General features: G+C 46.2%; 1 protein-coding gene across 5 annotated transcripts; it reads left to right on the top strand.

Annotated features, from left to right (window-relative positions):
* Positions 1-762: 762 nt before the first annotated feature.
* On the top strand, positions 763-6,052 carry Hmgb3 (high mobility group box 3). 5 transcript variants are annotated; one of them, XM_057759912.1, is made up of 5 exons: positions 763-783; positions 3,466-3,620; positions 3,827-3,966; positions 4,522-4,696; positions 5,085-6,052. In XM_057759912.1, exons 2-5 carry the CDS (start codon positions 3,471-3,473, stop codon positions 5,220-5,222), a joined length of 603 nt encoding a protein of 200 aa, XP_057615895.1. In that variant the 5' UTR covers positions 763-783; positions 3,466-3,470; the 3' UTR covers positions 5,223-6,052. The 5 variants fall into 5 exon arrangements, with proteins under 5 accessions (XP_057615895.1, XP_057615893.1, XP_057615896.1 ...); XM_057759910.1 differs by lacking the exon at positions 763-783 and adding an exon at positions 1,327-1,400; XM_057759913.1 differs by lacking the exon at positions 763-783 and adding an exon at positions 1,456-1,586.
* Positions 6,053-20,928: the final 14,876 nt, after the last annotated feature.

Below are 20,928 nucleotides of genomic sequence, written 5' to 3'. Positions count from 1 at the left end.
CAGATTCCACAAAAACACTCTACTCGCTGGTGAATTACACAGGGATAGCATGGCTTGGAGGAAAGACAACCTTCCTTGAGTGGGTAGGGGGTGTTTGGGATCTGGTTAGAGCTGAGACTGTCTACCTGGGGGAAACATCTGCCTGACCATGAGCTTTATAAAAAGTGAGACTTTACTGTCTCCAGATTTTGCTGACACTTTGAAAATGTTCTTTGCACCCTACCTTTTTCTCCCACCATTTTCTGAAAGTTGTGGTAACTCAAGGATGCAAGGACCTGAAGCTATTTTTCAATACTTTTTAGCGGGGCATTACTGAAATCAAGCACTCCCCTACACACACACACACACACACACACACACACACACACACACACATACACACACACACACACACACACACACACCGGAGTGCTGTACTGCTGGACAATTACAACAGTCTCCTTAGATCGTTTTAAAGCAGGGCTGATACTTTGACTGATACCAAGCCAGTGCCGTTTATTCTGTCATTCCACGTACTTTTATTCACCAGGGGAGTGCCAGGAAAAGAAAGAAATGCATGTCTGCACAGGACAGTGATGGGAGACCTGTGTCACTTTATAACACTGCTTGCTCACAAAACTACCTTTCCTCACATTTTTGCTGCTCTTGTTGGACTTTGTTTCCCTCTCCTAGCTATCCTAGCCCGCCGTTTTCTCAACTGCAGGTGCTTACACAGAGACTGGCAATTACTGGAAAGAGCCGCAAAGAATGCCATTCATGAAGGCACAGTCAGGCCTCTTTCAGGTAGGCTTTGAAAGCCGCTGGCTTCTGCTAGGACGCAGCAGAGGCTGTTGGAGCTTGGCTGGGCACCGAATGGGGGCCTGCAGCCAGGCCCCTGCTGCGTCACTGCTGGGCAGAGGTGGGCCGTCGGCCCTCGCCAAACGACCCAGGGGGTTTCCAGGGGCACGAACTAGGGCGAGAGGCGGCCAAAGTGTCACGCTGCGGGAGCAGAGGGCAGAGCAGCTGAGCTCGACCTCGCTTTCTCACGCTAGAGGCCAAGGCCTGCGGGTACCTTAGGGCCACCTCCCCAAAGTCCTTGGAGATCTAGAGCTCGCGCCTGTGCTCCGCGGGAGCGGCGGGAGGTGGGTTCGAGAGAATATCATTATTCTGTGTTTTGCCTTCGCAGCAGGCGACCGCGGGTTGTTGTGTTTGAATGAATGAGCCCAGAGGCCGCGCCCAATGGGCGCGGGAGTCTGCTTAATATGCATGAGGTTTGCAGCCAATGCCTGGGCGAGGAGGTTGTTTTAAACGGCGGAGCCCGTTGGCCAATCAGGCGGCTCTCGTGGAGGCAGCTAGCGCGAGGCTGGGAGTGCTGAGCCGCGCGTCGTGCCCTGCGCTGCCCAGACTCGCGAACAATACAGGTACGTCTCGCACCGCCCGCGCCCGCCGCCGCCGCCGCTCCTGCAGCTGCAGCGGCACCCGCACAACTTTCCGGCCCGCGCCTCCGCGAGCGCGCCGCTATTGCTCTCGCCGGCCCGGCCCCCGCGCCCTCGCCGCCCCGTCTCCTCTTCTGCTGCTCGGTGGCCAGAAAGGAAGAAGCAATTCAGGTGTCTCAACTTTTCCAGTGCCTGCGCTCCCAGCCTGCTGCTCCTCCGGGCTCGGCCCTCTCAGCACAGCCACGCTCGGCGGTCGCCCCTGGGGGCAGCAGCCTGGCGGCTCCACAGCCCCTGGCCAGATGTTCCGCAGCTGCGGAAGCGCAGCGAGCGAGAGGCGGCTGCGGGCTCTGGCGGCGCGCGTCTCGGCGGTGGCGGCGGGAAGGGTGCTGGGCGCGCCCCAGCCCGGGAGCGACTCCGCAGGGAGCGGCCGCGCGGCTGGGGGCCGAGGCGCGGGCAAAGTTCGCGGGAAGGCCGAGGGGGACACGGTGCGGGTCCGCGGGCAGAGGGGCTCTGCAGGAACATGGCCGTCGTGGAGCGCCCGGTGGTCTGGGGAGGGGGGGGCAGGTGTCGCCGGCGCAGCGGCGGGATGAGTATGGCTGGTGCGGGGCTCGGGCGAGGCCGGAGGGGGGGCCCGCGGCAGGCTGTGACCGCGGAGCCAGACAACGTGCGGGGCCGGGGGCGCTGCCTCGGGCCCCGCTGCGCGGAACGTCATGGCTGCACGGGCGCCTTTGTTATCCCGAGGAGTGCGGCCCGCGTCGGGGGCGGGGAGGCCGGGCTGGCGGCTCGGCGCCCTCGGGCGGCCCGCGTGGGGCGGGGCGGGGCGGGGTGGGGGCCGGCGAGCGGGCGACGGTGGTGGGGCCCGGGCCGCTTTGTTCACCACCATCGCCGCCTGCGCCGGCCGCGCGCGGATCAGCCATTTTAGCAAGCGGGGCTCGGAGGCGCGGCGGCCGCGACTGTCGCCCACCGGGCCCCACGTCCCCCCCCACGCCGCCGCCGCCCCCGGCACCGCGCTCGGCTTGGGGGTGGTAGCAGTCGATTTCACGGGCACTTTCTTTCATCCCGAGGCTTTTGACAAAATGGAAGGTGAATTACGGGTGTCCGGAGCAATGGGGACGTGGCCCGACACGGGCTGTCCGCTGGACGCCTGGACGCCCCACTGTTGGGGCGCGCCCCACCCGGGATGCCGCGGAGGGGTTTTAATGCTGCCCCACGGGCCTTTGGTGCCAAGGGGAGTGCTTTAGTTTTACATGATGACCTTGGGTGTGGGAAAAGGAAAAGATGGCGGGAAGCGGGCGCGGGGGGGGGGGGGTGTGAGGTGAGGGGGACGGAGGACAGGGAGGATGACACGCCACAGCTGCATTTTTATTTGGAAACTTTGGGGAAAGTGTTCCTTGCTCGACCTGCATTTCTGCATTACACAGGGGAAAGACTAGTCCTTTTGATGTCCCCTCCCCCTTTTCCTAGTGACGAAGTGACAGGTTTCAGCTAATAGTATGAAGGATACCTGCTTGCTTTCCAGATCACCAGTGCTGTAAAAAGCCATTTTTATAAAGCAAATATATCAGCAACACTGGTATTTCACATCTGTTCCTATTTATGGTTTCGTTTGATTTCCGATCTAAACGTAAGAATTAAAGAGACAATCACCTAGTCGAAATGAAGTCTATCTCCCATCGTTTACCTTCTCTCTGAACATGTCTTCCCATTAGTTCTTCAGGCTTTTGGTTTTAGAAACTGCGAAATAGTAGCAGTTCAGTAATGTGGAGTGCTCAGCACCCCACTTTGAGGTTATCCCCATTTGAAGAACTTGATCACTCTAGAGAAGTAACTTGTAAACCAGTGCGCTTCATGCTGGTCAAAAGTTAAATGACAAGCGACAGTGAAGCTGATTTCTTTCCTACTCTGCCTTCTGCTGCCACCGATGTCAGGAGCTGAGGGGGAGGAGAGTTCCTACCAAGAAACTTAATTTGGCTTTGCCATTGCTTTTTCTTTGTATTTCTCATCGTATTTCATTGTGTTTTCTTCTCTTTGTCTTCTCTCCATATATCAGTCAGGATGGCTAAAGGTGACCCCAAGAAACCAAAGGGCAAGATGTCGGCTTATGCCTTCTTCGTCCAGACCTGCAGGGAAGAACATAAGAAGAAAAACCCCGAGGTCCCAGTCAATTTTGCGGAGTTTTCCAAGAAGTGCTCTGAGAGGTGGAAGGTATTTTGAGGGTTCAGTTTGTAGGCTACATTCGGGATTTGCTCACTTGCAGAGTCACCCAAGTGGCTGACTGTTTTCTTCTTTATTTACCCTTTAAAAATAAGTGCAGAGACCCTTTTTCCCCCCACAAAGGGGTTCTACAAAACCATTGGTCAAGTATGTGTTCAACTGTATTCAGGAATTTTAACAAGTTCTGTTGTTTGCAGACAATGTCCGGCAAAGAGAAATCAAAGTTTGATGAAATGGCAAAGGCAGATAAAGTACGCTATGATCGGGAAATGAAAGATTATGGACCAGCTAAAGGAGGCAAGAAGAAGAAGGACCCTAATGCCCCCAAAAGACCACCGTAAGTAGCTATAGGATTATGTAGTAACAGTTGAAAGTTTTCCTCTTGCTGAAAAGACTTTTAAAGGCTGTTACCTTTTCTAAAAAAATGGTGAGACAAGCTTCTAAACTCAGCTTTCAATTCAGTGCCTGTCTGCTTGACTGTCTCAGCTTCAGAGCTTGACTGGTTCTTCACTAGAAAGGAGGCATCTGACTTCAGCATTCCCGCTCCCTTAGCCGTATTACTTTTCCCTTACCTAGCAGTTGGAAGACAAAGGCACCGTACATTGCAGGATCACTAGACATTCTAAACTCTTCAGATTTATAGCATTGAATGTGGTGATTCCATGCAAGAGAGGAGAGATCAGGGCAAGAAGCAATAGTATTTTGGTATGGTGTGTTTGGGCATACCTGTCTTAGAAGCCTAGTGCTTGGGGGCCAACGATGGAGGAGTGAAAGTTGGAATCTAGTTTGTGCTACATAGCAACACCTCTGTCTCAAGAAGGAACGGTGTGTGTGTATGTGTGTGCATGCATATGCATGCATACTTACCTGACCTATATAAATCTCCCCAAAGGTCTGGATTTTTCTTATTCTGCTCTGAATTCCGCCCCAAGATCAAATCTACAAATCCTGGAATCTCCATTGGAGATGTGGCCAAAAAGCTGGGTGAGATGTGGAATAACTTAAGTGACAGTGAAAAACAGCCTTACATTACCAAGGCCGCAAAGCTGAAGGAGAAGTATGAGAAGGTGAGAGGACTGGAAGCTTCCCTGGTTGCTGGGGTGTATGGCTGCTCTGCTAGACTAGACTGGGTGCTCTCCTTAGCCTGCAAGAGTCCAGTTCCCTGGAAGAAAGCTATTTGTGCTGATGTTCTTGATTCTGGCAGTTCTCCCTCTCCTCCCCCTACATTTAAAAGTACCTACACCCACCCTTAGAGGGAAAAGGGATTTGATAGGCTTATTAACATGACATGAATGCCCATTGACTTGAAGATTTGAATGATCAAGGAACATATTTACATATAGAAACTGTTGCCCCTTTGCTTTCTCAAGTGAGGCCTGTATGCCCTTTCTACCTGTTTTCGCAAAGAGCTGGAGAATTTAGCCACTCATTTCCCGTGTTCCTGTTTCCTTGTAGGATGTTGCTGACTATAAGTCCAAAGGGAAGTTTGATGGTGCCAAGGGTCCTGCTAAAGTTGCCCGGAAAAAGGTGGAAGAAGAAGAGGAGGAGGAAGAAGAGGAAGAAGAGGAGGAGGAAGAGGAGGAAGATGAATAAAACTCCATCTCCTTGTGAATACCTTAGAGTAGGAAATCGCCGTGATTGACACATCTCTTATTTGAGCCGTGTCTATTGCCCTCGTTAGATTTAATTACAAAATTTGATCACGATCATATTGTAGTTTCTCAAAGTGTCAGTGGTTTACATGAAGTTGCCGTGGGTGTCTGGAGCGCCCTGAAACTGTATCAAAGTTGTACATAGCTCCAAACATTTTTCAAATGGAAAGGCACTCGCGTGTCCTCCTCACTCTGTGCACTTTGCTGTTGGTGTGACAAGGCATTTGAAGATGTTTCGGGCATTTTGTTTGCAACTCGTAAGGTAGTGTTAACTCTATGGTTGGTTATTGGCTAGAAATCCTGAGTTGTCAACTGTACATATCTATAGTTTGTAAAGAGAACAAAACAACCCAGACAGATGCTCCTTGTTTGGCTTGGAGACTGTGAGGGAAGATGCCTTTTGGAGGGGGCCGTAGCTCAGGGCGTGCACTGTGAGGCTGGACCTGTTGATACTGCGGTGGGCATCCATTTTAGCTTCAGGTTGTCTTGTTTTTGTATATAGTGGCATAGCATTCTGCTGACATTCTTAGCTGTGGAAAGGGGGGAGGGGTCAGCTGGCATGAGAAGTGTTTGGATTTTTTCTTTAGTTACGTGCTGTAGATTTTCAGCTGTTTTTAAACTGTAGAGCTCATCATTGTCAGCGAAGCAAAGAACTACTGCATCAACGAAAGTTCAAGAACCCTCTGCACCTAAACGCAATTTACAACATTCTGTTATTTTTTGTATGTTTAGAATGCTGAAATGTTTTTGAAGTTAAATAAACAGTATTACATTTTTAAAACTGTTCTGTATTACAATGGCCTAAATTTCTGACTCACCAGGCTTAGTGAAGCCACTTGCCTTCTTCTCCTAAAGCTGCTAAGGTCCCTTCCAGCTACAGACAGATGTGTAGGGGGGGGGTACCTAAAGTCCCTTCGTGCTTTGTGTCTGGCATTAGGGAGAAGTACTGATTATGCCATAGATAAGGTTTAGCAACCTACAACAGAGACACAGGAAAGCAAGCCCTTAGGCAAAAAGCTCTGCCTGCCATCATGACTTTGTGGGGTGTAAGATATCCCAATCCCATTTCACCTTTACTCCAGCATGTATAGTGGGGTACAGTTCCTGGGCTTACAGTCAGAAGTGCTAAGCTGCTGCTTTTGTTTCCTGGTCCCCATGAGGTGCTGTTCCTTAGAGCGGCATAGTAGACTTCCATATATCCTATATATATATGTATTTTACTCCATCAGAGCCTCAGGAAAGAGAAAAAGTTCCACCTTAGGTCTGCATTTGAAGGCTGATCTATCTGTTAACCACAGAATCATGGAGGACTGGGTAGTGGTTGAGCGTTCATATTTCCCAGCCTTAATACTTGGATATGTATACTTAAAAGTAGAATTTGCTGATGCTTTAGTGGCATTTTGTAAACAGCAGCTTTTAGCCTTGGAAATTCAGAACATGCATGTCTAGAGATGTTCCCTCCATGCTCTTGAATCCAAGATTAAGTCAGTCTGCTCACAGCCCAGTCTCTACCCTCGAACATCCTCTCACATCTGAACAGTTTGTCCTTTCTCCAATTCTTCACTCATTAAAAGCCCTTGGTTATGAGGTTGTCCAGAGGTACTTGCTTTATCCATGCCCATGTTACTTGGCATTCTAGCCTACAGCTGTTGATGCTGCCCAATACACAGTGTACAAGGCAAGAGCTGAACCATGGCCAGCGTCATCAAATAAGGAAGAGCTCAACCCAGCCACGGATGGTTTCTTGCTAAGCAGTGTTCACTCCTCAGTCTGAAACTGTAGCACTCATGGAAGAGCAACTAGGCTGTTTCAGGTTCTTGAGTAGCCACATAGAAATGGCAAGGTGAGTTCTGAGAGTCAGACAGTTGGACAGAAAGGTGGTTTGAGGCTTGCCTGGTCTGTCAACTGCTTGCAACAAGATTTAGAAAAGTGTTTATGCTGTGGTAAGATGTGGAGATGCATGTCCTCTGAAGCTTCTGAGATGCTGTAATGTGGTTTAAGCTTCACCTGGTTTCTGGACAAGAGTGCATTCTCACAATCCCAGATTGTTAACGCTTTTTAAACAAAAGGGCACTACCTGCTTCCTTGAAGGATCTCTCATGCAACACTACTCTGTGAGGTAAGATGACATTTTATCCTTTGGAAAGAAACTTGCTATAATATAGTAGCCATTGTCTATTGTGTGTGTGATCTGGTCACAGATATATCTGAGGATGGTGGATGCATTCACTTTCTGAAGTTTTTTAATCGTTTTTTTTTCCCCCAAAAGTAATCACTGGGCTATCTGTAGTCTGTTTCAGGTCCTGAGATTTTGGATGTAAACACATTCCAACCTCAGTAGCCAGCCATTGGTCTGAGCTAACACTTGATAGACTGATACTATCGCAAAGGCTCTAAAGTCCCTCTGTCAACCTTTCAGTCAGGAATAGAGGGATTTGGATCTGGAATCTTCTGCCAGGATATACATAGAGTTTGAAGGATGTTGATGGACTGCTGTTTGATAAAGTAGCTGGGTGCTTAGCTTAGAACGCACTGTTCTCTCTACTTGTCTTCACACTGGAGGATTTGGTTGCTGCTTGTTGTTTATTTTTGCTATTTTACCATGTGGTAAAGAACAGCTGTTGACAGTGTTTTACCTTTTAGCTATTATCAGGGGTGCAATGTTGTTAATACTTTTTCTCCTTGTCAAAAAGGCAGGGAGTCAGTGTGCCCCAGGACAAGGAGTTTTGGAAGACTCTTGAGTCTGAGGCAAGGGGCCTATCTCTTATTCTAAAGCAGCTCTCAATAGCACACGCCAGTTTATTATTATAACTTACATCTAAATACCAGGAGGGAAGTGAAAAACCCAGAGAATAAGAGAAAATATTTGCAAAACGTGTATAATATGGTGTTTACAGTATGAAAAAGAACTATTACAAGTCAGCACTAAAGCTAGGTAGAGTAAGGTGTGCCTGTATTTTCAGTAGTTGGGAGTCTGAGACAGGAGAGTCAAGTTCAGGGCTTGCCTGGGCTATATACTGTAATAAATGTTGTAACACATGAAATTCAGCAAACTATTAAGTAAAAATATCTTCTTGGTTTTTTTGAGACAGGGTTTCTCTGTGTAACTGTCCTGGAACTCACTCTGCAGACCAGCCTGGCCTCAAACTCACAGAGATCTGCCTGCCTCTGCCTCCTGAGTGCTGTGATGAAAGGCGTGTGCAACCACTGCCGGGCTAGTAAAAATAATTTTTAAGGATGGCCAGGGACTGAGGAGAAAGCTCAGTAGGAAAAATGTCTGTGAAAGCATAAGAACCCGAGTTCAACACCCAGAACTCACAAATCAAGTCAGAGAGTCTGGGGCATGGCTAAGCAAGTAAGAGCACTGGTGCTCATCTAGAGGACACAGGTTCAATTCCCAGCACCCACATGCTGGCTCACAGTTCTCTGCAACTCCAGTGCTAGTGCCTTCTTTTGACCGCCACAGACATGGCGTGTATGTGGTACTCAGACATTCATGTAGGCAAAACATTCAAGCACATATAAATAAATAGACAAGTGCCCTGGTACATGCTTGTGATCCTGGTCCTAGGGCGGTGGAAATAGGCAGTTCCTTAGGCACACTGGCCAGCCTACTAGCCTACTTGGTGAGTCCCTGGCCCTACTGAGACGCCATGTCCTAGGTCCTAGAAAATAAGATGGGCGGGGGGGGGGCTGTGACATACACCTTTAATCTCAGCACTTGGACAAGTAGAGGCAGGTAGATCTGTGAGTTTGTGACCAGCTTGCTCTATAGTGTGAGTTCCAGGACAACCAGGGTTACACAGAGAAACCCTGTCTCGAAAAACCAAAAAAAAAAAAAAAAAAAAGGAACTGGGCTGAGGAGAAATGACACCTGAGGTTGTCATCTGCTCCTCTCAGTTGCTGTGATAAAACAGTGACCGAAGCAACTTGGAGAAGTAGCATTTACCTCAGTTTACAGGTTAGAGTTCACTCTCCAGGGAAGGCAACGCAGGAACTAAAGGAGAAGCCATGGTTCACTAACTCAGACACCTGTAGTCCATGCTCAGTGCAGCATTGTTTACAAAAGCCAAGTTATGAAAATAATGTAGATAAATGTTCATCAGTGATGAACTAGTGACTCCCAGAAAAAGATTGCTGAGTCATATCCTGGCTATATTTGTAGAAGTGATACATTGTGTTGATTAATGGCATCGTGACTAGAGTAGATTTTAGGTGCTCTCCACATGCGCGTGCGCACACACACACACTTGATGTGGGATGTTGTATATACTGATTGGCTTGACTATGGTGATTCCTTCAGTATGCATATGGGTATCAAAATAGCATGGTCTGGAGGTAGAACTTAGTGGTAGAGCACTTGCCCAGCAAGAGCAAGGTCCTGGGTTTTATCCCTAGCACGGCAAAAACAATAACAAAAGTCTGATGCTGTACGTTCGAAATGCATGCACTAAAACTAGCTAAAAGCTGGCTACAGTAACACACGCTCCAGGGAAAAGCCCTCCAGAAGTGCTAAGCCCGAGGAGGCGATCAAGCACATATACAGATGCTCACAAAGCCCAGCTGGTACCTGAAGGGAAAGGTGTGTAACTGCGAACCCTCACTCCCAGTGTGCTCCAGTCTAAGAGGATCCATCTTTCACTCTTGGGACCAAACCAATTTTTCATTTTTTATGCTTTTGTTCCCCACCAATTTCCCTCTAGGGAGCTTTCCAGACCCAACACCCTAGTAGAATCTGTCTGCTGCCGCTCTAGACATTTCCCTGGAGGAAAACAAAAGCCCTTGGGCTAGAAAGGGGTTTTCGCTTTTCCTCACTCCCTCTTGTAAATATGCGGCTAGCCTCAGAGCATTTCAGGAAAATCTCAGAGAAGCTCCTGGTGCTGGCCCTCAGGCTCTGGTTGAGTGTTACAAGCCACACAGGAGGAGAGGCGTTTTCCAGGCTGTATTTTGTTCTGGGCCTGTGAAGGCTTTTTGTTTTAAAAGAAGACTTTTGGAAGCGTGTCAACAGTGATACTGTGGCAATGTTGATTGCGAAGTTTGACAGTTCCCATTTCAAGATGTGGGGAGCATATGATGTGCTTGTCCTCTGTCCAAACCCTCCCTAGTTTACATGGAGAAGGGCTGATATTTCAGCTAGAAAACATTAGCAGAAGGCAGAAATATGTCACTTAAAATATTGAGCTAGTCATGATGTGTTAAGTATGCTTGGGCTGGAGCTGGCTTTTCCTTCTATATGAAGAACTATCTTCTGCATGTATTGAATATGTGTGCATATAATGTATGATATGTGATACATATGCATATATATGAGAAATAGGACTTCCTAGCAGAATATAAAAATATAAAATACCAAGCCAGGCATGGTGACGCCACCCTTTGATTCCAGCTCTTCAGAGGTGGGGCCAGGTGACCGGGGGTTCACTGGGCTCCAGGGGAAGACCCTGTCTCAAAAGAAGCTGAGGAATAAAGCTTGATGATAGAATGCGTGCAAGGCCCTGACCTCCATTCTCACGCTCCAATAATAATAAAATAATAGTATTGGCATGAGAAAAATTCAGAAAACTTGAGGACAGAAATTATTGTTAATACATTAGAGAGGAAATTTAAGGTCTACTATAAACAAAGCCTGAGTTTCCAATAGGAAACAACAATGAAAAATCACCTCATAGCCTCCAGAATAGAGAAAAATGGGGTGAACCAATGAGTTTAATTAGGGTTACTTACAGGAGTGTGGGTGGGAGGCAATTTATAAGAGTATGGCTGACTGACTGGGAGCTACACCACAGACAAATGTCTCTTCTTCCCCTAGCAACCATTAACTACGGAGTGATTTCACGTTCAAAAGACAGTGTGCTTCCAGTAAAAGCAGCAACTGGAAAAGGGTTTTGTAAGTCTGGTGGAACTTACTGAAGCTAAACATGTGCACACCCTGTAGTGCAGCACTTCCAGGTGTAGGTGTGAATACCCAACAGTAATATGTTCACACTCACATGCTATGAACAGACAGGATGATAATGGTGCAAGTACCCTGTAGTGCAGCACTTCCAGGTGTAGGTGTGAATACCTAACAGTAATATGTTCACACTCATATTCTATGAACAGACAGGATGTTCATAATGGTGCTACTTGCATCAACTGCAAACTACACACAAATTCGAGTTCAGTTGTGCTATGTTCACACAGCAGAAGTTTTTGCAAGAGTGAAGGCCTGTGAAAGCTATGTATGTATAACAATGGGGGTATCTTGGAGACATAATTTTTACCCATAAGCCTATAGAATATACTTTTATTGTATATTATGTATATTTTTTCAATTAAAAAATTACAGGTCTTATCAGGACAAGGCTAACGGTGGTCTCCTCCTTGAGGTACCAATCCAGACAAAATGGCTCAAGCAGAACCCACTGAAACTGCAACCACTTCACAGTTCACCCCATGAACTCTATTTGCTTTGCCGGTAAAAATGAAGGATTTCTGTAGAACACACAGGTGTGAAGGATGGAAAAAAGCATCAAGTCTTTCTTATAACATCCCCAAGTCTTGGCCTTTAAATAGGGTGCACACTGGGTGACACAGGAGCATGGTATGAAGAACCGCCACTGAAAGCGAGCTTTGCTTGAGCAGAGCCAAAACAGTGTGTTTGTCAAGCACGTTCTTCTGAAAGCAGCAGGTCTAAAGCTGCAGAGTCAAAGACGCCACTTAGGTGGAGCGGCAGCTACCAAATTCATTGCACCAGACACACTGTTAAATGAAAAACGTCAGAAGCACTGAGACCCTACTGTGTGAATCCATCTACATAAAGTTCAAATCCAACAACAAAGATGGATTCCAGCTCGGTTTAGCGGACCACATATTCACTGGACATATAGTCTCTCCTAATTAACAAGTGGGGGGATTGTGCATATGTATGTCAGTGTGATGTACATGAGTGGAGGTGCACATGCCCAAGCATGTTCACAGAGGCGAGGGGAAGGCACCAAGTGTCCTGCTCTAGCCATCTTTCCTCCTCCCCTGAGACAGGGTTTCTCACTGAACCACTCGGCTGGCTGCCAGCAAGCCCCGACAATCTTCCTCCCGCACACTGCAGTGCCCGCCTTTCAGGAGAGTGTATGGTCATGCCTGGGAGCTGAACTCAGGTCTTCATGCTTGTCTGATAGGCACTCTTATGTGCTGAGTCATCCCCCAGAAGAAAATGCAAAGTGAGATCGTGTGTGTGTGTATGTTTAAAGGAAAATGTCCTGAACTTGCAATGACAGATAAGATAATGTGGGTCAAGTTTCCCGTTGAAAAATCACATATTAAAATCATTTGAAAAACATTAATGAGAGCCAAGCATGGTGGTGCATGCCTTTAATCTCAGCACTCAGAAGGTAGAGGCAGGCCTGTGAGCTTGAGTCCGTCCTGGTCTACATAGTGAATTCCAGACTAGCCCAAACCGAAACAGTAATAAACTCATTAGATCAAAATGAAACCAAAATCCAAGAGACCTGAGCTTCACCATGAGTCCCAGACCAGCCTGAGATACATATGGTGACCCTGTGCCAAAATAAAGTGCTGTCCAAGGCCAGGCTCATTCAACAGGGTTGGTACATGCAGCTCAAGCGGGTCTGGAACTCACGATGTAGCTATCTTCCTGCACTATTTTCTATAGTGCTGGGCTGACAGGTGAAAGGCTTCACTTGGAGCTTGGTAAATGCTTCTGCCCATAGGTATTGAGGTTTGCTGCCTCGAAGGAAGTTGCTAAAGGGCCAAGTTTTAGCTGTGCCTGTCTCCAGGGGTTAGGACAAAAACTCACAATACGGAGTTCACTGAAACTCAACAGGTGAACCTCGTGCCACTGTTCAAGGACAAATGTCTAACAGAGCTGGGACAATTAGTCTATGGAAAGATAAAACCCAAAGCCTGCCTGGAAAGACACACAGAAACTGATTGTGGGGATTATCGACCTAAGGTTAGAAGCTAAAGAAGGGTGGCTTAGTCACATAGGGCAAGGGGAGATTTTGTAATCAAGTCACACAAAACCAACAGCAACCATGGAGGACTGACACAATATGGGATGTTCTATCTGGAGTTTCTGCTCACTCCAAGGCATCAATAGAACAACCATGCAAACAGAGCCAGACAAAAGCTTTGCGACATATCTAGCCACAATGGCCTCGCATCCAGAATGCCCAGGACACTAGTGTATTTGACACATTAATAAGAAAAAGACAGAGACCCCAGAGGGAGAATGAACTCAAGATTTGAGCAATTACTTCACAAAGAGGGCATCAAGTGTGTGCGTACATGTGTGTGCATGCATGTGTGTGTGTATGTGTGTGTATAAAGGTGTTGTGGCTCATTAGCAATAGCGAAAATGAAAATTGCAATGAGATGCAGTCAGAAAAAAAATGAAAATTGCAATGAGATGCAGCCAGAGATCCATCAAATTGGTGAAAATAAACTAGACAATCCTGAGCATTGCCCAAGACTTAGAGCAAGGGGAAGCTCTTAGGCTACTCCTGGAAATTTGTATTGGTCTGGCCACTTTGAAACACGGCCTGCACTAGTTGGCAAGTAGAAGGCCAAGGGACATCTTCACAAAGCGATGGGCTAAAGGAAGTAGCAAACCTAATGTCCCTCATGTATGTATGCAATTTCCAATGCTCTAGTATAGTGGGAGTGAATATCAGGTGACTGCAGCAGCATGGTTGAACCCACACTGATGAGTGTAGAAATGAGGTACTTTGACTTATGTAAAGCTTATAACATAAAATTAAACTGTTCAGACATGCAGAGATGGTTCAACGCTAAAGAAAAGAAAGTAGCAGTTACTTACTCTAGGAGTCAAAATAGCTCTTAATCCTGGTGAGGGATGAAGGAGATTGGTACTACAAAGACTCTTATGTGAGTCAAGTTCCCCCTAAACTCGTGTTGAATCCCATTCCCCCAGGACCTTATAGAACCTGACCACATTTGGACTAAGTTAAAATAAGGTCATTAGAGCAGTCTCTAGTCCACTCGGACTAGTGTCACTAGGAAAAGACAAGAGTGAAACAGAAACATACCAGCAAGGCCATAGAGAACACAAGCAAAATATAGATATGTGTAGAGGAAACAAGAGGTGCAAGATGGAAGAGAGTAAAAAGCCACGAGGCAAATCATAGATTAATATAAATGGGTTAATTTAAATTATAAGAGCTAGTGTGACAAGCCTATGCTAATTGCCAAGCTTTCATAATTAATACTAAGTCTCCATGTCATTTTTCTGAGCTGGTGTCCCAAAGAAAAATTCATATACATTCCCCCTTTTTGTTGTTGCTGTTATTATTTTTGTTTGTCTGTTTTGAAACAGGGTTTCTCTATGTAGTCCTGGTTGTCCTGGAACTCACTCTGTAGACCAGGCTGGCCTTGAACTCAAAGATCTGCCTGCCTCTGCCTCCCGAGTGCTGGGATTAAAGACCTCTGGCACCACCACCATAGTCTAACTCCGTAACCCCAACTGGCCTCAAATTTCCAGCAAATCTTGCCTCAGCTTCCAAAGAGCTCAGATTAGAGACACGCACTGCCATGTCTGGCTCCCCCATTCCTATGGATGGCAGAGTGTATTGTGTTTACCTATTCATCAATCGCTGGGCATTCAACACTGTTCTGAGCGCTCAAGTACAAGTGTGCACTTCTCCAATTGTCCCAGATGCATGCTTACAAGCAGAGCCTTTGGCGATGTTGTAATTGTGTTTCACTTCCCAGGGAGCCGCCAAACTGTTTCCCCAGGAGCTACACTGTTTCTCATGAGCAGGGAAGAATGGATTGAGTTGCTTCGAATTCTTGTCAACTGTTGTTATCCTCTGCTTTAGAAATATTCCAACCATCTCAGTGAGAAGAAGATGGCATTTCCCTGTTGTTTTGATTTCTCACACTTGATGGCATAGAGACTTTTATTGATAATGGCTATCACCTCAGTTTCTTTAGGTGAGGAAGCTGGGGCACAGAGAGGTTGAGTAGTTTGTCTCACATCACCCAGCCTGGATGCCTCTTTCCCTCTAATAGAGCCGCTGCCTATGCTAAAGGGAGGACCTTCTCATCAGATGATCTGAAGCTGGAGAACAATGCCAGAGCGTCCTCTGAACAGAAAAGTCTCTCTTGGTTCTTTGGATCAAGCACCTGTCCCTTGGTTGTTCGTCATGACCCCTGAGTAGGCCTTCTGACTTGTCTAGTTTCTGTTGCTGTCACTGACAGTTCCATGGCATCACTGTGCAGCACATGCTTCTGTCACTAGCCTACTGTAGGGGACTCTGGTCTTCCAAATACCCAACTCTTTGACACATCTCAGCTCAGCAGTAGGTAAAAATGCCAGTATGCCAACGCTAGCAGCGTTCTATGAGAGCGGCAGGTCCATCCTCTTCTGGTTCATGGAGGAAATTGACTTGGGGCTGATTGAGAGTGTTCTGAGGCTTCTCAGAATTCTTGATATGTCGCTGGGGACAGAGCTGATCTCCTCCTGTTTGTACACATGCCTCGCTTGTCTCTTCTCCTGCAAGGGAGCATGTGCGAAGGGCTAGGCTGACGGGGAAGGGCAGAGGCCCACTGTCAGGGTTCAGGAAAGCAGGAGGCCAGAGCGTTGTGGGCCGCAGGCAGGTGGGGTGTTGGTGAGTGATCAAGTTGAATCTGCCAAAAGCTAGATTTGACCGTCCCAGTGGAGGTGTCCCCGACCTAGTGGAGCAAGATTGCCTGTCCTAGTGACAGGTTAACCAAAGCACTTGAGAAAGGTAAAGATAAAGCAGATTTCTCTTCTCCAAACTTTGCCCTTTGAGAGGCAGCTGCAAAGCCCTGGCTCACCCCAGAGGAGCTCTGGGGGAGGAAAAGCATGACAGGTCTTTTCTTATGGAGGCTTAAAAGCTTGACCTTCACCCAGTCCGCTTGTTTCCACACAGCGAAGTCCTTCACTGGGCCAATGGAGTGCAAATCTGGGATCTGGAGGTCCCTGTGCTGTTATGCACGTCCTGCCCAGATGGCGGGAGATAATCAGCAAGCTTCAGGTCATAGTCCCACATAGGTCACCCTACCTGGTAGAATGTCAATGTTGCAAAAAGAAAGAAACCTCTGCAAAGCTGCATCCTTTGGAAGTGCCAGCTGGGCTGAGGCAGCTCCCTGGGCTGGGAGACAGAGTCCTGGTTGTGTCTTCAGTGATGCATGGCCTCACTGCATTAATACCGGCCCATGCTTCCTGAGCCTCAGGTCCTTATTTGTAAATATAAACAAGAAACAGGCTGCAACTCACAAGCTAGCCCAGGCTGCCTTCAAACTTGCAGCAATTCTGTCTCAGCCTCCTGAAAGCAGCTGTGACAGCTATGAGCCACCATGCCTAGCTTAGATGGTGATATTTTTGGTATTAAAAACAGACTTCCATATTCCTTTAAAAATATAGCTAATTTCAAAACATGTTTATATGAAGGTAAGTATTTTTCTTGTTTACTTTTCTTCTGACTACTCACTTAATTGAAAAATTTCAGGAAATTGACATGTTTTCCATTTAAATTATTTTGTAGACAATCTAGGAATACACATGCTACATTTATGTGACAGAAATATACACCTCCATTAGCAATTGAAAATATTGTCACTGTATCTTGCAGATGCAGGGTCAATGCAAGTAAAACTCTCTACAGTTTTACTATGCATCTATTGTTTCTTTTGTTTGTTGATTATTTTTGAGACAGGGTCTCTCTCTGTGTAACTCTGGCTGTTCTGTAACCCACTCTGTAGACCAAGCTGGCATTGAACTCACAGAGATCTGCCTGCCTCTGCCTCCTAAGTGCTGGGATTAAAGGTGTGCCACCATTCCCTGACTTTTGTATGCTTTTGTAACCTCAAACTAGAAGGGTCCTTTTTATTCATTCTAGCTTGACATTGCTGTTCAAAGAAACAGAGTGAATGTTCCCTTCTCTTTGTCTCTGGATGGGCTTTGTGACTTGCTTTGGTTGGTAGACTGCTCAGGTAGTGATTTAGGGTGACTTGTGAGATTAGATGAAGCAGCCCTACAGTTTCTGTCTCTGGCTTCTTCAGCTTCAAGACCACTATGCTGTGAGGACAGTCAGTCCCACATGGTGAGAGGTGCTCAGCAAAGGGCTCGCTGCACAGGCCGAGCTGCACTGAGTTTGTCTTTATACTTCAAAGACAAGGTTGCCTTGGCCTAGCTCCTAAGAGATAGCCTGTGATGCTTTAGAATAGCTTGCCTCATACGAACGCCTGCCTGAGAGCATTTCTATCTGCCCAGGACTCTGCATTGCTGTATCAGTTGACTGGCAGGGGCTGAGATCAGTTGGGAGGTGTTGCATGCTTATAAGATTCACACACAGAGACACATATATGCACATGCACTACACACACACACTTACATGCACTACACAACACACACATGCACTACACACACACATGCACATGTACTACACACACAAACACACACACGCACAAACTGGATGCCAAGGCTCAGATGGATTTCTCCAGTTACCCAAACATGTAATGTGTTGCCACAAATTATTGCTGGGAGAAGAAACGTATCCCTGAAACTGCACTGTGAGGGACACCTGAAAGCTTGGAAACAGCTCCTCTTGAACTTTGTCCCATGGGCTTTTTCCCTTTCCTGATTTTGAGCAGCACCCTTTCCCTATCTTAATGCCTGAGCACAGAGATAATTTCTCTAAGCTCTGTGTGTCTTTCCAGTGAGTCATCACGCCCCGGGCTGCTTTGGAGACACCTGCCACTAAAGCAGAGAGAGGAACTGAAGAGCGTGGGCCAGCAGCCAGTATTAACTGGCACATGCCCCAGTGAGAACATCTGGGGCCCTTCGGCCCTAGTTGAGCTACTGAATGTCTTCAGCTGTATGAATAAGTCCAGGAAAGGCCAACAGGAGGATACCTAGGCAATGTGTGAAATTGTGAGATATATTATTTTTCATTTTTTAAAAAAAATCTTGAGATCAGTTCTTATTATATAAACTAGTCTGACCTGAAACTTCTGATCCTACTGCCTCAGTCTCCCCATTGTCGAAAGTACAGATGTGTACCACCAGTCATGATAATTTTATCAGTGTTATTTTAAGGCACTAAAATCTGTGGTATCTCATTCACTTTTATAGGAAGTTTTAAAGAAATTATCTCATATCTATATATTGGAGTGGTGCCATTAAAATTCTGATGCAGATTCTATACACAGTAACTTTGTTTATTACAGATTTCAAGTAACAAAATGTTGTCAACAAATAAGTAGAAATGGTATTAGTTTTCAAAGTATTTAATATGTATCTATTCATATTTGTGCACATTTATGTATGTAACCAGGAGGAATGGTAATTACCCATTTCTGCTGTTTGTGCGATTCAGCCAGTACATACTGATGTGGTCCTGACTGGAAGGCTCCATAGCCTTTCTGTTTTAATAGCTATGGCTTTCTTTTTGTTCACACCTATTTTTGTTTGTGTCAATGGAGATGGAACTTGGGGTTTTGTGTATGCCAGGCAAGTGCTATACTTCTGAGTCACTGTCTCTATTTTCTAAATCCTATGAATAAATATCGAATATTCTTTATTGTATTATTAGAGAAAAGGAAAGTAAGTGTTACATCAAGTACTAAATAAACTTGGGAAACAGTGGTGAGTGGTGGCAAAATATGTAGTGGAAGGAGAAAGGCTGATGCGGGCAGACAGTTCTGAGCCCCCGTTTACCTGGAATTCAGCTAAACTTGTGGGAACAAGTCCCCATAGTTGAGCAAGGCTTCTAGAGCCGGAGGCCCAGGCTTTGGATGGCAGCTGCTTTGGGCCTGCTTATCCAAAGTCCTGTTAATCATTTTTTCTTATCAGTCACCAATTTCCCTCCAGGGACCTCGAACATCTTCAAGCAAGGGAGCAGACTTGATAGCTGGTTCATCCTGTCTTGCCCTGCCTTACCAGAGGCTGGAAAATATGTAGGAGACAGCTAGGCCCTGGGGCTTAACTGTTTCATGGAATCTATTGCTCAGATGGCTGACATCTTGGAGCTGGAGAGGAATTAGAGCATCTATTTAGGAGCAGGTGAGGGGTGACTTAGCGCTGGAGGGAGCCTTGGTAACCATCTAGTGTCAACTGTGTCCGAGTCAGGACTCCAGCAACAGGTAGACCTTTCTGCTTATGCTACCAAGGGACACCAGCCTCTGTCTGTTGTCCCTCCAGCCTCACAATGAGAGGAGCCCCTGCTTTCACAGACAGCTATCCCAGGCACCAAAGAGCAATAGAAAACTCATGCTTACTTGATGTGGTTAATTTTGTATGTCAATTTGATTGGGCCACAAGAAGCTCAGATCTGGTCAAACATGAGTTCTGAAAGTCTGTGAGGGGATGTTTGGATAAATTTAGCAATTATACTGGGTAATATTAATGGCCAACCTTGAAACTAAATCTCCAAGGGACAAACAATTGATCATATCTGTGAGGGAACTATGTTACAGAATGGCGCCCACGTGGATAACTGCATCCACAAAAAGCCTGAGAAAGCTTGGGAAAGACTAGAGTAAAGCATTTCGGTTTTCAGCTGTAGCAGGCAAAAAGCTGTGCTGTTGGCTTTCTGGGCTGTCCTGCCAGGAAAAACTCTGACTCTTTCAAGCAGGTGGTCCAATGGATACACTGTTGCAGCTTGCTTCCTGGCAAGGATCTTGAAACGCCTTGGAGTTGTGGCAATAAACATGGCTCTGGCCAGTACCTCAGCCAGGATTGCAAAGAGGAAGAAAACCTATAAATGGTTTACAATATGTTAAAAATATATACAGGCTAAAGGTTAAGGTTCTCAGAGTTAAGAAAGAAAGAAAGAAAGAAAGAAGGAAGGAAGGAAGGAAGGAAGGAAGGAAGGAAGGAAGGAAGAAAGAAAGAAAGAAAGAAAGAAAGAAAGAAAGAAAGAAAGAAAGAAAGAAAGAAAGAAGCAAGCCCGGGAGGCAGAGACAGACGGATCTCTGTGAGTTACAGGATAGCCTGGTTTACAGAGGGAATTCCAGAACAAAGATATACAGAGAACCTGTCTCAAAAAGCCAAAAGTTAAAAGTAAAAATAAAAGAAATAGAGGTTAAAATAAAGCCACGTAAAGATGGAAAATACACAGAGAATCTTGATACTGTATGTTATTATGCTCTCTTTGAATTGTTTGAATGCTGAGAAAGGAGCAACAGCTGCTAAAAGATATTTGCTTATAAACGTTGCAGAATTAATCCAAGATAGGTATTTTAAAAATACCTTGGCTTCAAAATTGAAGTCAAAAGATATATTACTGTGGAGAAGAGATTTTGCTTTTGTTTCCACAGAAAATGAGAGGCTGTGGATTTATTCAGAGTTAAGAAAAATCAGCTTTGATCAAGGAAGACCACCTGAGAAATCTCTGGCAGGAATAGATGGCCTAGATGTCTGAGTTCTTCATCCAGAACAGGTTCAAGACTGCTGCCTGATATGATCAAGACTCACAGGATACTTTAGTCAGTATCCCCAACCAGCTGGAAAAGCCTGGAATATTACGCCCACATTCCCAAAAAATGGACTATGGATGTTTTCCTTTTTTTTTTTTTTTTTAAAGAGGGGGAAGTGGTGTGGGAGAATTGTCTGTATTTTGTCAATCATATTTTAAATAAATGCTGATTGGCCAAGCAGGAAG

Source organism: Chionomys nivalis, chromosome X (assembly GCF_950005125.1).
Source record: "Chionomys nivalis chromosome X, mChiNiv1.1, whole genome shotgun sequence".
NCBI lineage: Eukaryota > Metazoa > Chordata > Mammalia > Rodentia > Cricetidae > Chionomys > Chionomys nivalis.
Note: the sequence above shows the minus strand (reverse complement) of the source record. Positions and strands in the feature narration are given on the sequence as shown.

Coding starts and splice junctions, on each gene's coding strand:
- Hmgb3 (XM_057759909.1), top strand. Junction 3,621..3,826: donor AGTGCTCTGAGAGGTGGAAG/GTATTTTGAGGG, acceptor TGTTGTTTGCAG/ACAATGTCCGGCAAAGAGAA. Junction 3,967..4,521: donor AATGCCCCCAAAAGACCACC/GTAAGTAGCTAT, acceptor ATCTCCCCAAAG/GTCTGGATTTTTCTTATTCT.